General features: G+C 45.4%; 1 protein-coding gene across 1 annotated transcript in view; it reads left to right on the top strand.

Moving 5' to 3' along the window:
- Positions 1-7238, top strand: part of SMOC1 (SPARC related modular calcium binding 1) — a 125545-nt gene extending 118307 nt beyond the window's left edge. Inside the window, exons 12-13 of the mRNA XM_062495374.1 lie at positions 3465-3515; positions 7216-7238. Of these exons, the coding sequence (XP_062351358.1) occupies positions 3465-3515; positions 7216-7238 (74 nt within the window). The remainder of the gene's footprint in view (positions 1-3464; positions 3516-7215) is intronic.
- Positions 7239-17621: the final 10383 nt, after the last annotated feature.

The raw sequence follows: 17621 nt of genomic DNA, 5'->3' as shown, positions 1-17621 counted from the left end.
CCAAATAAAATTTATATGTGAGGATTCAGATGGGATATTTGTAAGGACAAACCTGAATCTGAGCTCTTTCTGGCTTAGAATTAAATCTGTTCGAAATGCATAGTTATGTCTTTCTTCCCTTCCTCAGCAGTCTCTTTCTTCATACCTGTGGTAACCCAATATGTGGGTACTGCCAACCAGTGGTTCTCCAGTGAGGAAAAGAGCTGCCCAGTCTGTAAGAAACCCTTCCTCTTTTCCATCCTCATGGTGACCCAAAAAGCCACTGGAAAATCTGCTAGGTCTGGTGGCTGCTTTGCACAGCTCTTGCCCTTCTCTTTAAACCAGATTTGTTTTTATCAGGGGCCATTTACATGGAAAAATGCCATTCTTAGATCTCAGAATGGAGTAGTCACATAAGAGTCAGCCTTTGAGTGTTTGCAGAAGCCTGCAAATAGCTTCTTAAACTGGGGCAGAGCAGGCAGGCAGAGCTTTTAGCTTGGAGTACACCAGAAACAGTCTTTGCCATCACTTGATCTAGGATTGTCTGTTTGAGGAACTGTGGAAGGAAAACAGACTGATTTACAGCCTGTTAAAAGTTAGCATTCCTCAGCGTAGTCCGCACAGCCTGAGTTAAGGGAGGAACCATCTGTGATCAAAGAACAAATTTATCTCTCTGCATTAGTCGGAAGGCAGGATCCTTGAGAGGAGATAGACACACATTGTAAAGCTTTGCTGGAAAGTTACTGGATCCAAGATTAATTGGAGTCCAGTGATGTTGGAGAGAAGGGCTGTAGATCTGAGTGAGGCTTATGCTCGTTGTGCTGGCTGCAAAATGTTGGAGTTGAGTTTTACCTCTATATTATTCCAAGTTCAGAAGACAAAGTCAGCATTTTGTGCCTGCCCAAAGAGGAGCTAAGGGAATGAATTAGCAGCAAAGAAATGTCTCTCTGCCAGCTGAAGGGAAGTTCCCTTCTGCCAGCTCAGATCCCGTGATTGCTTTGCTGTCCAGGAGCTTGTCAGATGGTAGGTGTTGAGCGTGCTTCGCAGGCCATGAGGATGTCTGAGGTGGAGCTCAGCTACCAAGAATGCAGTCCAGAAACAGGATCGAAATATCTGAATTAAAAAGTGTATATGTGTATAATTAAACAGAATTTCCTTTCTATTGAATCTGAGGAAATGTTACAGAAAGAAGGAAAAGTAGACAGACAATCTGAACAGCAGATTTCATTCAGTGATGTTTTGGGTCTTTCTTATTGTTATCTTCAGAAGTAACTGCATGCTTGGGAGGCTGGGAATGAATTGCTCTGTATCATTACTGCACAAGCCCCTGTGTGGGAGACGGTAACAAAGAGCAGTCACCTGGGAAAGGCCTCTGGACCATTGATGGTACAAAATAACAATCTGGGTGGCTATGAGAAAAATGTAACCAGGTAATGACTGAATTAAAAAGAAATTTCAAAGTACATTTAATTGCTAATAGGTTAGAATCAAGAGAGCTGCACTGGTTCAGTGCTTGGTTTTGTTTGTCTTGTTCAGATACTTCCCTTTGGAGCTTTGTAGAGGTGCTATAATTCTCCTTTAATTTTGACAAAAATCAGTGACAGTATGAATCAGGGCATCAGTACTGTGTTGAGAACACAAGATTAAGCTGTTTCACTCCCCAAAAGGTGAAAGGTTTGCTCAGTATGTCTGAGGAATAATAATTTCCTACAAAAAGTGGCTGGGGTTTCCTTGGGGCCTTTTCTTTTGAAAGACACCTGGCCTAATCCGGTGTGACTAGAACTGTTGTTCCAATCAACAAGACAGCATACTTGTGGTGATGAGCAAATACTCTGCTTTATGAAACTTGCCAAATGATGGGATGTTACCCTATAATGCCCAAGGGCTTCCCAGTTATATGTTAGTAACCCATGGTTGCTGCCTGCCATATTCCTTCCTTTCTTTTGTGTCAGCAGTGCAGTGTTGTTGTGGCAGGGTTTTGCCTTTGACAGATATACATGGCTGGCCTGGTTTGTGTGGCAGGCAGCAGCTGAAGGCAGTGCTCTCTGCCCCCTGGACGAGCCCCAGCACAGTTTCCTACACGGCTGCAGGGGCTGTGTGCTCGAGCACACGGGCCATGGCAGGGAGGGATGCTCCCTGTACCTTCTCACACCTTCTGTACACACCGGCCTGGAGCTCCCGCCTCTTTCCAAAGACAGGCAGTGCTCACTCAGCTCTTCCCAAAGATGGGCTGTGCTGCAGGCTCACCTGCACTGGGTGTTAAAGGCAAGATGGTTCTTTCAGATGCCCTCTGGCTTCCCCAGGCTGCTGGTCAGGGCAGAGATGCACAGCCTGGCAGTGCCCTTCAGGGCCAGGCTGTGAGTGCCAGTCAGCCTGGGCAGAGCCCCTGCCCATTGCAGCAGAGCCACGTTTGACACGGGCATTGGTGAGCCATGGTTCTGCATGACCCCAGCAGGGCAGGTGGCTGGTACTGAGCTGGTGTTCGGGGTCTTGGAATAACTTATTGTGCTTACATCATTTCTCTTATTAATGTTTCTGAAGCCAACAGGCTGTGTTTTGTGACCCATTTTAGCCTTGAACATTGCCACCTTTTTCTCCTCTTGGCTTTTACTTCCCAGCAGCTCCATTCCTGTCTTACAGCCCAGCCTCCTAGCCCCTGGGGCTTCCTACGGCTCACCCCTGCCCTGTGACTTTCTGCCCGTTTTGTTCCTGCACAGACCAGCATGTGCAGAGTGAGCTGTGCAATCAGGTCATATGCATGCACAAATCAAAGTCGTAAGCTGGAGTGGAGTGTGGCAACAGGGTTACTGATGCTGGCTGGGAGCAGGAGCTCCTACTTTCAGCTAATCCCTCCTCTGAAATCAGAGAAAGCAGCTCGCAGGAAGTGTGACATGCTTTCGACAGCTCCTGTAATCCCTGAGCTGTCTGTACCCAGTGCAGAGGCCCTTGCCACGAGCTCCATCTGGTGTAGGGTGCATGTGCCTGTTATCCCATAAAGCAGTCTAAACTCTGCCCTTTTTCCAGGTGTAAGTTCAGGTCTTTGATTTTAGGCATTTGTCTTTGTGATTTCAAGTGAAAGTTTTAATAAACCTGGGCTGTCTGTATTGCCTGTACCCTCACTTTCTTCTGGCTGCTCCCTTTCTACATGGCAATATTTCGCTTGCTTGGGGAAACTTCATGGTACTACTTGCATCCTTCCTTTCTTCTTTCTCCTTCCATTGTTCATTTTAGCCTTGTAATTGTTGTTTCTTGCCCATGCAAAACATTTAGATTTCATGATATTCAGCTTCTACAACACCAGGTTTTAACATCTCACATCTCAGGCACATTGGTTGGACTCTTGCATGTGAATCCTGTTGGCAGGAATTGTTGAGAGCATGTTCAGAGGGGTTGCTTTGAACCTGCTGTCTGGCAACAGACAAGGGAAGGCTCTTTTGTCATGCCATGGCATTTACTTCTTTTAATGTGGTTCTTGGATTTTACAGGTAGCCTGAGCAGTTTGCCCAATGGAAAAAGACAAGGTCTTAACCCTTTCAGTGAGTATCTTGCCAAAAGGTTTTCTTTTTTTTCCTGTGATAAGCATGTATTACAGAATTCATTCTCCCCTGTTCTCCTATGTTCATGAACAGCAATATAGAAACAGCTGGAAACCAAAGTTTTCTTAAGATGTGTAAATATACCAACAGGCAGCTCCATTGCATAATTTCAAAGTCCAGCTCTGTGTTTTGCTGGAACAGACAATACATTGCTAAGGAATTAGAATAGGATAAAGCAGTTATGGGATGACTACTCTCCTGTCCTACTCTTACTTCTTCTATCAAGCAATAATTTAGGTAATTTTTTGTGTTTACGTTACTCCATGGACAAGTTCCCATGAAGACTTTTCTCTATCATCGTAAAGGTCTGCTCTCCCCTGTATTTTGTGGCATTCAATCACATGGACCCTTTGATCAGGCATGAACAACATCATTTGCTTTGCTTTTAGACTTGCTGCCTCATGGTTTTGTTGGGTATTTCTCATTTTGTATTTTAAGAAGCAGTGAGTACTTCCCTGCCTGTGTCTTCTGCCGCTTGTTCTATAGCTGTCCTATATATGTTTGGTTAGACTCCTTTTTGTGTTGAGGAGACCTAGGCTGCGTATTTGTGTAGTGCCAGAAGTCTTCATATACCTCTTGCTGTCCTCCTTATCTTTCTGGGGAATGCATCTGGTCCTGGTGAGATGGGCTGAACAGAGAACTACATCTTGTACATTGATGTGATGTTTCCTGGTGTGTCCTCCATTCTGAGTGTGAACTGGATATTTGCCTGCTGCTGAAAGCTGAGCAGAGGCATTTGAACAGTTGCTGTGTCTTCATCCCTTTCCTTGTTGCTCAAAGTGCTCAGTTTAGGACACTCCCATGCTGCACTACATTTACAGACATGGAAAACAAGATGTTGTTTTTATGAGCTGGTCATTGAGCACTGCAGGCACCCTTTGCAGAGCTGTGCAATTGATTGCAAATATGGCTGCTTGAAATAATTTTGCATTTGACAATATTTGCCCCCTGTGACAGGGCATGTTGATCAGCACTGATCCCACTGAGGCTTTTGCTCCCCGTGAGGTAACCTTTCCCCTCTTTGAAAAGCTACTCTTGCTTTCTCATTAGCTTGTTTTCACCTGTAATTAATCCACAGAGCTCTAGCTCTGATCCAATAAGAGCTTTGGTTCTTTAAGAACCTTTGGTGAGGGGCTTAACAAAAGCTTTCTGAAGAAAGGCCTCCAAGATCTGCTTGTCCTCTGGGGAAGGAGGCAGCTGGCTGTGGCTGATGGGGACATGGTGGCAGGGCAGCCTGGCAGCAGTGTGTTTCTGCATCAGCTGTGCCAGGCAGAAGAGCAATGCAAGGGATGTTGGACCAGTTCTTTCCCTAGACTGCATGCCCATTTCAAGGGGGGGGGGGGGGGGGGGAATGGTGTTCTGTGTTTAAAAATATGTCAGTCCCTAAGGCTCCATGTGACTCATTCAATGTTTTTTCCAACAAGGCTGTCTCATTAGCCTCTGGTTGTTTTCAGCCTCTCTGCTTACTTTGGGACCTCAGCTTTTTGGGGCCATGGCTTCAGCAGAGGCTATACTGGATCTTTATCAGTCATGTTTCTTTTTGTTTTCATTTGACTTTTCCCCTTACTTGTTCTCTTTCTTTTCTGTTTTTTTTTTCCTCCTTGCCCATCCCACCCTACTCTTTCAGTAGGTCGCCTGGTGTAGCAGCAGAAGACAAGAAGGGAAGGCAGGAGCTGACCCAAAGGAAGAAAAGATCCAGTGACAGACAGACAGACACCTTGCTGCTTGTGAGCAAGCACACAGCATCAGCAACATCCAGTGTAGCAGAAGTGGCACCCAGAACATTTGCACTTTTAAAAAATTGGTTTGGGTTTGTTTTAATTGCTTTTCAATGCCATTATCTAATACTTTGGAAAGTGGAGGGAAGCAGGATCATGACTTTTTAAAATTGGAACAGCTACTGATGATGTAAAATTGAGTTCACTGTGACTCAAAGAATTTTATATACTGTATATAAATATATATGTAAATTGTACAGTTGTCTTGTACAGGGGTTGGAGTCACTGTTCTGTTCCTCCCTTTGCTTTTGAAAGCTGTTAGGGTTAGAGGGACACGTTGAATTTAATGGATTATAGTAATGCATTCATTTCTGCCATCAAACCGTCACTCAGTGGCAAGCTTTAACAGCACTTCCATGCAAAAGGAGCCAATGTATCAGCATGAATTGTTCTTACAGATGTGCACACAGTGCCCCAGATACCAAATGCTTCTTGAGAGCAGCTGAACCCCTTTTCTTACCATAAAGCTCTCTGAAACTCAGGCAGTTGGGCTTTTGAGAGCACAGATTTCATATAAGTATTGGTGCACTGCAAAGCTGCCTTAAGTTGGGATAGAAAAGGGTTGTATTAGGGATGTACAAAAGTAGTTTGTGCACCTGTTGCAAGCTGGGCAGAAATGAAATACAAATGCATTGCTATTCATGCTCAGATAACATGCTTAGCAAAGATGTGCCATGCCTTTGGAATCTATAGCTGTAGAAAGGATGTGGGAGCCATAGGCCTAGTGAAGTCAGTGGAGTGAAGTCTTGCATCTTCCTCTCTGACAGTGTTCATCTGTATGTTGTACAACAATAAACATTTTGAGAAGCCTGCTAAAAGCAGCATTAGCCTGCCTTGTGCTTTGCTGGAGAGCAAAGAACATATTTATCAGTGCAGACAGACACAGTTTTGCTGCTGGTCCCCAAGAGTCTGCTTTACTTATGTTTCAGCAATGCAACTTGGGCCATGCTCTCTGATGAAGGTCTGTCAGCAATGACTTTTCTTGTCCCTGGTGGTTGGGAATCCAAGTTCTCCTCCTGCACAGTGCCTGCCCACTTTGCCTGATTTGCTGTTGCTGGTTCCTCCTAGGTGCTGTGACACCAGGGTGTGATTAACACTAACAGCAAAGGCTTGGAGTGAGGCATCCAGTGTTCTTGGAGGCCACAGGGGCTGGGTCAACCACTAGCAATTTTACCAAAGTTGTTTCTTTGGCAAGGATGCCTGTATGAGCAGTCCTAGATTTGGGCAGAGTGTGATGGGACACAGTGTTTTGCTTTGTGTATTTCCAACCACTGGTAGCACTTGCCTGTTCTGAGCAGGCCCCCACTTCAGACCTGGTGATCCTTTTCCCACTTATCTCTGAACCAAGAACCTGTTAGAAGAAACTGTAGGGAAGGTGATGGAATGACATGCTAACACATGATCAAATCACACCAACAGATCACACCAACAATTACTTGAAACAGCAATAGGTTACTGTAGAGACTGGACTTATCTCTCAAGGCTCTGTTGCTTTGATAAAAGATGATAAAACACAGCATTGTCACTCTGTCATGTCACCATGACAATAGCATGAGATAAATACATCACCAAAACAATGTGTCCTGATGCAGTAAGTTAGTGCTTGTTGACAAAATGGAAAGTTAAATAAAAGAAAAACAAACAAGCTTTTCTATAAGTAACTGTTTAAGGGTAGTAATAGGTCTTCCTCTGGGAAATATATTGGAGCTAATTAAAACATATGGCATGGTTGAAAACACCTCTGGTAATATCTGAAATATACATCATACCATCATAATATAAAGAACTCATCTCTTTAGCAAGAGCAGATCCTGCTGCTGGATTTTCATGGTTTCTCACATGCAATGTTTGTACTTTTTTAGCCTGCAAGCTCCCACCTTCTTGATTGCTTCTTCTCTTTTTGTTCTTTGGGTTTTATTTTTGTTTTTCCTTTAATACCCTGGGCACATCTTTTGTGTGTTGAAATAATTTGGTTTAGTGTATAGTTAGAAATATCCATGTCACACTCACTAATCCTATTGTAGGGAGTAAAGAATGACATCAACTGTATAAAAAAAACCCTCTCCATTTTAATATTCTAGTTTTAGGAATTAAAAGTTCTGGCTGCTGGGATGGTTGGTGTTTGGTGGTTTGGGGTTTTTTGTTGGGGGGGGTTTGGAAGTGGGGTTTTTCTTTGTTTGGTCAGGGTTTTTTTAATGTATAGTTATATACAGCAGAAACAGCCAATTGGATGCCTCTAGGAATTCTATCAGCCAAGCACTGGGGCTGGGCAATGCCCCACAGGATTGTAGGGGGGACTGCAGAGCAGCTACAACTCACTGCATCTTCTGGAAATAAACCAGCCAGTCACCTCTCCTGCTTGTTACATAAATCCTTCTGCTGACCTCATCCTTGTGTCCTTCCCCTCCGAAAGGCCTGCATTCACATGTGGTTTGTGACTAAAACTGGGTCAGTTCTTCAAGGAAGGCCAACAAGGGGTGGCTGTTGGTTAACTTTGGTACTCGTGGGTATTCCTGTTGCTAGGCCAGGGCTGACTTTACAGACGGATTGAGGACTAGGCATTACACTGCTTTTCCTGTCTCAAGACTAGTCCAAGTCCCTGCGTCCTGACTTGCTGAATTTGCATGGGTCTCTGAGCAGCTTCTAGCAGCACTTGTACATTGCCATGGAAGGCCCAACCAGCATGAATGTGTAATGTCCAGGCAGAGGTCAGGTTACTTGTTCTGGGTTTGTGTCAGAGGATTGTGCAGACCTTACTGGTCCTGATCGACACAGCCCATGCTATGAGCTGTCCAACAACCTGCACTCATCAGATGAGAACAGTGCCTCAGCTGTCCATTTCCCCTCTTGGTTTTATTGCCAGTCCATCTGGCTGCTAGGCCAAATTGTCCTTATCTGGTTGTAAGCAATTTTCTGCTTTGCCTTGCATCAGTAACATCTTCCTCAAGCTGGGACACAGGATATGTCAGTGTTGTGTCTGAAAGCAGACCCTGGGCATGTGTCTCCTCATCCTTCAAGTCCTCCTTGGCCTCTCCAGCTCTATTTTGACAGATGGCTGAAAATGGCTGGGACAGAGAAGAGAACCAGGACTCGACAGTGCAAGTCATCTGTTTGTCCCGCCAGAAGTAAAAAAATCTTTCGTTGCTGATCTGGCAAGGGCATAGTGTGTTGTAGGAAATTGCATTACAGTGGGATTCATTTGTGGGAAGGCACTGCTGTCCATAGCATGAGTTTATATTGAACTTACCCTCCCCAGCGCATTTCTGCCTATGGCAAATTTGTTAAACTGAAAGGCATTTGTTTGGTTTTGGTTTTGTAATAAAATAGATAACTTTTTCTCCACTGTCTTGTTGAATCTTGATTGCCAGTTATTCCTACTGTGCTGTAGGAGAGGGAAGGGGACTTTCCTCCTTGCAGAGTCAAGTGTCAGTCAGTCTGTGGTTGGGTTTGGAGGCCTGTGATGTTTCTCCTGTGTGGAAGCCTCCAGGCTGAATTAAAACAAGCTCCAGAGTGCATCTCTGTGGTTTGATGACAGCTGTGTGACTCTTTCTGCTTAGAAAGGCTGTAAAGCTTCAGCAGGAGTGTAGAGATGACTGCAGAAGGTGGGGTGTGGGATGATCTCATAGCATGGTGACCCCACACCACGGGTAGGAGACGGGCAGTGCACTGTGTGTGTCCTAGCACCTCCCTTCCAAATGGGAGCCTTCCTAGTTTACCTTGCAGGTCACCTTCCTACTTGGGAGCCTGAAATACTGTCTTGTTGTAATAGCTGTTGTCCAAAACCTTTTAATCCTCAAAGATGGTAAGTAATAAGCCATGCTGGGAAGCTGCTGCTGTTGTAAAACATAGGTTTTTCTAGGCTACAAGGAACTGGCATTCATCAGAGGCTGCAGCACCAGATCAATGGCACAGGAGGCCACAGATCCCCTCAAGTGCATTTGACCAGCTTTGTCATCACAGACATTTCACTTGATCACAAGGAGCCAACTCATTTATTGCACATGGAAGACAAGGCAATTGCAGTCCCAGGGGAGGGTTTCTGCTTGTATGGTAATCACAGAGTAGATTGTTTGTGGGTGGTCATAGAGGGCTCTGCTAAGTCTTTAGGTGCAAATTCAACAATAAAATAAGGAAATCCAGAGATGTGACAGCCAGTGTGCTTCTGTCAAGAATGAACTGGCAAACCAGGTTAATTTCCTTGTATTACCAAGTTGTATTACAAATTCTTGGGCTAAAGAAAGAGCAGTAGTTGTTATCTCTGGGGTTCTGCAAAACTTAAGTAAAACAGGAGAAGGATATTTTGAAAAAGAGAAGACCAATCCGTAGGCCATGCTTCCTGGTTCTGGATTTGGTGTAAAGTATCCGAAGAGGCCTTCACCCTTTCCCTGCTATTCTGTAAGCAAGTCACAAGGACTGAAAAGGACTTGCTTCTGCCTCTCTTTCCAACAGTGATGCTGCCATTCTCTTCCTCCCCCCCCTTGCTTTTCTTCCTCTTATCTGTAATATAGCTAACACAATCAACATGCAGAATGTTGACCTGACTTCTCAGCAGACAGCCCTTACAAGCCATTTCAGGCAAAATACCTTGGAAACTGTTCAAAAGCTGGTATTAAATTGGACATAACGATCTGCAGAAGTGATGCTGCTTAGTTTGGAAAAGACCTTGAATAGGAAATGGTTTGAAAGAATGCCTCCTTAGGAACCAGGAGTCTTAACAGCAAGTGTTTTGTATGGAGTGTTTGCCAGAAAACGCAAGACTGGCTACTTTGGGAAGCAATTATGCTTTTCATAATTCTGTTGAGGGACTTCTTACTGATTTTAATGGTGGATTTTTTTTTCAAAGGGACCTTGCCTGTGCACTCCAGGAGTTGCTGTGTATTGTAGCACAAACCTATATCTGATCTCCTGCAAAAACATAAATGAATACTTATTCCACATTATGTTTTCTTTCAGCGCATTGGGACTGAGCTGAAGGACTTCAGCTGAGGTAGAGGATCCATGGCCCTGCTGTATGCTCAGCCAGCCCTTACCCACAGCCCAGGCAGTGGTGGGTGGCTCTCTGTGCCCAGCTGAGGTAAACCTGCACTGTGATGCAGGCACAGGGTGTACACTGGGCAATGAGGGAGGCAGCTGCTTGTGGCTTCAGTGTAGACTGAGGTTTCCACACCTTGCTTCCTCTCTGGTGCCAGCAGGAGTAGCTCAGGTCTCCTGCATACAACTCACGACTAGAAGGCCTGAGTTTGGACCTCAGAGTAGTTTCTTGGTGAAAGATCTGGGAGCGTGAAGTACAGAGGAATACAGCTCACCTTGTCAAAAGAAATTCAGTCTCAGTACAAAACAGATCCTTAACTCATTGCCTTATGGTGTGTGAACAAAGGACTCTGGTGAAACAAGTTCTTCTGTAGCGTCTCTATGCTGTACTTCAAGCACTTAAAAACTGCAGTTTGAGTGTCCAGTGTCCCGTTTCACAGCACAGCTCTGGCTTTGCATAGCATTAAGTGCCACTGCCATCTCCCTCAGTCATGGTCTTGGCTGGGACCACGGAAGTGATTCCTGCTGGTTTCACCATGTCAGAAAAGAGTTGACACAGCATCTGGCTGAAGAGAGAAAGCTATTTCTGAAGTGACTTGGATGTTCCCTCTCTGAGCTGGCAGGTTATCTCAGAGAAAGCTGTATGAAGGTGGCTGAGGCTGGATTTGTTCACCTGCAGTCCAACATGAAAGAGAATTTTTGCATCTCTGGAGCCATTAAAATTACTTCAAATTAATGGCTTAAACATTGCAAAATTTATCAGGACTTTTGCACACTCTAGGAGACTGCAAGGAAACCTTGCTGTCCATCTGTGAACACGGAAGTCCACCCCTCCCCAAAAATGCCTGCTAACTGGAGTTTGGGCTGTGACAGGAACTTAAGATAAAGGGCATACTATTGTCCAGTCATCCCAGGTCTGGGGAGAAAAATGTCTTCACCAGTGATACTGGAAGAGAGACTGGAATGCTGATGGCTCCAACATTCATTGGGAAAGCTGCAGGTGAACAATCCAGCCTCAGCCACCTTCATACAGCTTTCCCTGATACAACCTGCCAGCTCAGAGTGGGAACATCCAAGTCACTTCAGAAATAGCTTTGTTCCTTCAGCCAAATGCTGTGTCAGCTCTTTTCTGATAAGGAAAGAGACAAACCCTGTGAGGTGGGTACTGTCTCTTTGTCTTTACTCAAGTGAACTCAGCTGTGATAACTCCCCAGCTGGGGAAGTACTGGGACGTTCTTACATAGCCTGAGGGTTTTAATGTCTGCTGATGGGCCATAATGGGCCATAATGGACTCAACTGCCATGATGTTAAGGGCAGTTGTACTGTCTTAGAAGATGTCGAAGACTCCTGAACTGATTCACAACATTCCATCATCCAGTTGAAACTCCCTGCCCCAGGGGACGTACTTGGGTGTTCCTATCTGAATTGGAGTGAATAAAAACCCAGGAGATACTTCATTTTGGGGATTTCTCCCCACCACTTCTTTGGGAGTTCCCCCACCACAGGATGGATCTAGTCTGCACCCATCACTTTGGCCAAGAGACATGAAAATTGCAACAACCAAGTCTTATTGTGAGGCCTACAGGTGACCTTTCTACTCTTATCTCTTCCTTCTCTTTCTTCCCCATTTTCTTAAGCAGTATTTTTATGCTTTTGTATTGCCATATTACTATACATAACAATAACAAAAATTGATGGCTTACAGTGCAACTAAATGGTTCTACAATAAACCCTACATGTGTATATTTACAAACACCACTCATTCAGTGTCATTTCATTAGCAAGAACGTGGGCTACCCTTGCCTTCTGCAGTGGGTTCTAACACAAGTGTTGAGATGTCTGCTGCAAGATTTTTCTCCTCAAAATGCACTTAGATACTAGAACGCTGTAAAATGAGTTAATCTGAAGTACTTAGACTCCAAAAAAACCAAAACATCAAATATAAATGAATTCAGAAAACTTGTAGGCAGGACCTGTGAAGAGATGTCCTAAATGATAAAAGAGATCTGGGGGCTGATAAAAGGAGTCATAGTCCAAATAAGAAACTATCCTGCTGCAAGAGAAATGAAGGGAGTAAGTAGAGATCAATAAAGTGGATCAAGAACTCCTTAACAGCCTGAAGCATGAGAAGAAGTGGGATGGGTGCTGGAGCATTGCAGACTACATGTGAGCTGCCAGGGGACTTAAAGAGAGCACGGCAACGTCACCTAACTGGTGATGAAGAAAAACCTGGAGAATTACAAACCTGATATCTCTCTGTGAAAACCTAAAGGAGCAAGATACTGACCAGTTATTCTCTAATCCTCTAAAGATTTAGAAATTGATAAGTAAATGGCAGGAATGGGTTTGTTGAGGTTTCACTAAGGACAAATCATTTCAAAGTAATTTGATTCCATTCTTTGACAGGATAACTCGCCTCGTGGCTAGGGGGTAACAGCACTAGATGTGATATATCTTGGCTTTGGAGAGGCTTCTGGTACTGTCCCAGAAGACATTCTCGTAAGTGAACCGAGGAACTGCAGCCTATTTAGATTCGCAATATGTTGAGTTCAGTGTCAAAGTCAGAGAGCTTTCTGGGGGAATCTTCACAGTGATGGTCCAGAGTCCAAATCTATTCAGTATTTTCAGCAGTAACTTTTGGAAATTGCTTTGCTATAAAATTTCCTGGTGATATCCAATGTTGGGTGTGGTACTGGGGGAAGTGTCTGTCAGCATCTATGGAGGGTAGGATGTGAATGGTTGATAATTTGAAGAAACAATCCCAGTCAACAGGATGAGTTTCAGCAGAGGCATGGGATGACCTACCATGAGTCAGCTGTGAAAATGTGCAAAGACCAAGTGATACCCACTGGGCAGCAATCCTGTAGAAGAGGATTCTTGGAGGCTGGAAAAAGAGAAAGTGGAGAACCTGAAGGACTGTGCCACATGCAAAATCCTCTTTGCATTAAGGATAACAATGAGCTGTTTTCTGTGTCCTTGTCCGTCAAATAAGAAAAAAATTACCGATGCCAACAGAAACCCTGCATTTGGCTTTGCTTTTAGTTTCTGCCCAAGATGCTCCATAAGAAGAGGAGGCAATCAAATATCTTTTGGTAGCTTTAAGAGCTTATTTGGACAACCCTTGTGTTAATAGAGACACAAAGGTGCTCTGTACAATATGTGCACCCTTAGTGCCAAGGATGTGCCATGAGGACTTTCTGAGAATACCTTTGAAGATTTTGTCTTGAGATGTTATTCCCCCTACAGCTTTTTCATGCACACAGGTTGTAGTCATAATTCCCACGGAATGGGACCAGTGCTTCTGTAATGGAAGGTTATTTTCTTCAGCATCAGAGGCATCTTCCTGGGAAGGTATTCCTAACTTCAGAACTTACACCCTAAAAGAACTAATCATTGAAGGATTTATTTCTTTAGTTCACCCAAATTTCACACACATTTAAAAATATTTCCTAGGCCTGTGAAGTTTTTTATTTTAATTTATTCTTGAAATTGGGCTGATTTCTGTGTGCATGCCCAGCAATGAGTACTCGGTAGGTCACAATTATTCTTTTAGCCACAGCTCCCACTGAGCTTGCCATGTACATGGCAATAGCAATGGTACAAACTGGGACTCATCCACCTCACATCATGCCTTTAGACTCCATGTCTAAGCTCAAACTACACCCCAGACCACATGTGGGTAAGTGCAGTGTGGAAAAGGCACCAAGAGTATCTGCTGTTGGCAGTGGGGCAATAGTATGAGCAAACCGAACCAGCCACCTGCAGGGGTGCCCTGGGGGCTTTGGGGCTGGCCTGCCCTTGCCACCTACCTCTGTGCAAAGCCCAAACCTCCTGAGTGAAGGGAAGGCAGAGAGGAGGGATAAATCCACTCATGGTGTTAATTTTCTGTATATTTTAAATGACTCATTTAAATACCAGGAGGTACTTAATCCCCTCCTGTGACAGAGGCAGGTTGGGAGCACAGTGTGCTCTGCTGGGCACTAAGCAGCACTGGCACACACAGCTCTGTCATTAGCAAGCTGGCCTCTGCTGGCACATGCACATGGATGAAAACGTCACTAGAAACATTTTTTCCATCTAATGCTCCAAAGGTTATTCTTGGTGACAAGTCCTTTCCAGCTTGTGGCTGGGGCTGAGCAACTGTTGCTCCCATTTGTGCAGGCTGGCTCCAACAGCACGGCCATATTCAAGCATGACCAGATCTCTTGGATGCCTTTCTATTACCGTCTAGATCTATACCTATGTGCTATTGTACTGTCAGGAGGTGGATGAGGTGAACTGGAGGTGAACAAAGGTCTTGTTGCCTCTAGTTTATCTCACCAGTGCCCAGATGCAACAATACTAGCTACCCTCCAAAACGTTTTCCAAAAGCAAAGGGCTGTGCTGGTGGAGACATGCAGGTAGGCATCATCCCACTACAGCAGCTGAAGCTTGAAGAGGCACATGCAGCTGGTGGGGGCTTCTCCTTGCAGATGGTGCTGTGAAGAGGCATCCTGTTGGTACTTAGGGATGGAGAGTAGTGGAGGGGTCCTTCCATGATTTACAAAGTGATTTACAAACCAGTCCAGCACCCCAGACATGGAGTCAGAGGAGCTATGCATCAAAGAATATTTTTGTAGTTTGTCTGAGCTTGACCAGAAGATCACACCAACACCACAGTGATTGCCAGAAAGGTAACAAAGCCCAGTGCACATGCTGCAATTGCCTCCTTCCTAACTTAAAACTTTTGCTAAATGTCTCTAGAAAATACTTCCATTTCTCACTGTATTGTACCACAACAGATTCCTGATGCTTGCACACTCCTCTTCCTCATCCTAGCTTTCTCTAGCTTGGCCCTCTTTGGTCCTGGATCTAAGCCTCACAACCTGTGGGGACCAGGATAATTCTGTGCAGCAGTGGCAACAAACCAGCCCCAAAGGGCTCCAACACCCCAACACCCCTCTTGGTCCCATCATGGAAGTCAGACAATGAGCCAGAGCCAGAACTGGAACTTGTGTGTTTCCCCTTAGGCCAGAAGAAAGTGCACTCCCTTTGGGCAGGAGCTGTCCAGCAAGGCAAGAGGTGGGAAGTGACCCCCGGGGCCTGTGGAAGGGGGTAGGACTGTGCAGGACCCAGCAGGGCAATGGTCTCTTTGTGGCTTTGCCAAGCTCTGGCTGCCTAAGGAAGCAACAGCCAGGGCAGCCTTGCCATGGCTGCTCTGCCAGTGCTGCCTTTCCTACTGCACCAGTGTCCAACCAGAAATTCTTCCACTCCACTTGGTCATTTTGCATTGCACTGTGGGGTGCCCAAGCCCCAGTCTCCCCTGGAATGCAATAAGTGAGCCTCATGCTGTCAATAGGAGACTGGGGTTATGGGCAGCACCAGCTGCCCCTATGCTTCAGAGGGCAGGTAGGGACAGTTCTACCTTGAGGACCACCGTAAAGAGAATTTTGAGGGTTGGGTGTCCAAATACAAGTGGAAAAAATCAGTCAGTGATGTCACTGGGTGAGAAGGCAGCATGGTTACTAGCCAAAACTGGGACATAGTCCCTGGAGAGCTTTTGGAGGGACAGGTGAGTGTCTCTTTGCAAAATTCTTTACCCAAAGGCTGATTTTTGACCAGCACCCATGCAATGCAGCATCACCAGGACAACAAACCTGTGGTGTGCTGTGGGTAACCTCTGTGGCAACAGTGATGGGGAGGCAGCCAGAGGTACCACTGGCCCTACACCATGCATGGCACTCGGACTACATCCCCATACCATGGTAGGCCCCAGGGACAAAGCAGCTCCTTTGATCCCCTTGGCTTTTCCCTCCTGATGTCAGGATGTGTTATTTACTCTTAAACACCGCAGTGATACAAGGGATGAGGCAGAAAGGGAAGATGTGCTACCCAAAGCACGAAGGCTGCTGGGAGGGGCCAGCAGCTGTTATTGCAGGCTGCCATGGGAAGCTGACAGGAGAAATAAAGGGGAAAGATCAGCAGCAACAAAAACAGCAGCAAAACCTCCTCTCTGCCAGCTAGACAGGGGCAAGGGCTGCAGGGTTCTCCCAGCAGTACCAAACCAGAGGACTGGGGTGGTGGGGTGGGGGAGCAAACTAGCCAGAGCCATTGAAACCAAGTCCAGGCAGGTGCCCCAAGGCAAACAGAAGCAAGCAGATAGCTAGACCCAAAATGAAACAACAGCTTCAGAAAAAAAAAAAATCCCCAAAGGCACCAAATCTGTTGTGGTTTTTTTAGCTTGCATATTTTTTAATGGAGTAAAAAAAAAAAAATAAAAGTAACATGCCACAAATGTCAGCCTGGTGCAGATCACCCTTCTGCATGGAGGGCACCAGGGGCCCCATACAGTTCCCTCATGGAAGCCAGTCCTACCCCCACACCCCTTCTCTGCAGTCAGCTGGAGAAGGACCGGGATAAAAAGCACACGGTGGATACAGCACGAGCACAGAAGAGCACAGCAGCACCCCAGGCTGGGCTTTATCCAGGGATGGCTATGCTGGCAGGGGTAAAATAAAAGCTCAACAGACTCTATGTTACAATTAAAAACAGCAACAATAACAATCTCCCCTTAAGAGCTGGACTTTAAACCCCCACAAAAAAAAACATTTGGGGACTCTTGTGATTTTTCTTTTAGTGCCACACATATGAGCTCTGGGGCTGATGGACCATGTGGCAGTGGCAGCAGCTGCTCTTGGTGGCTGCTGGCACCATTGAAGTCAGGACCAGTGAGCTCAGTGGGAGCCTGGCCTTGGGGTCGCTTGCCCACCTTTTTCAGGCCCTTCCCCAAAGGCAAGGCAAAGGGAGGGTAAGGAGGCAGGATGTCGGATGCTTTTAGCTTCAAACCCCATGGCTTGCACTCACTGTGGGCTCCCACCAACAAAGTTCTGGTTGCTCATCTGAGAAGGATTCCTCTTCTCTGCCTCATGTATACACATTTATATATAGATATATGATAAACATTTTGTATGAAAATAAATACTTAATCTGTGTTTTAAAAACCATCGCTGCCTCCATCTAGTCATAATGTTAGACCTCTGCTATAATGTTAGACCTCTTTTTGTCCATGACAATCTTGTTCCCATTGCTTCTTCCTTAACCCATGGGCACCTCCTCCCTGCCCCCTGGGGCAGCCAAAAGCACTGGAGCAGGCAGAACTGTACCTTTTAGAAGCTGCTCTCTTACTTTCTGCCTCACAAAGTTTGACTTACTTTAGGGAACTTGATGAAAACGGTTCCCTTTTACAGCACCTGTTTC

Source organism: Cinclus cinclus, chromosome 6, assembly GCF_963662255.1.
Source record: "Cinclus cinclus chromosome 6, bCinCin1.1, whole genome shotgun sequence".
NCBI classification, from domain to species: Eukaryota; Metazoa; Chordata; class Aves; order Passeriformes; family Cinclidae; genus Cinclus; species Cinclus cinclus.
This window is presented reverse-complemented; position numbering and strand designations above follow the sequence as displayed.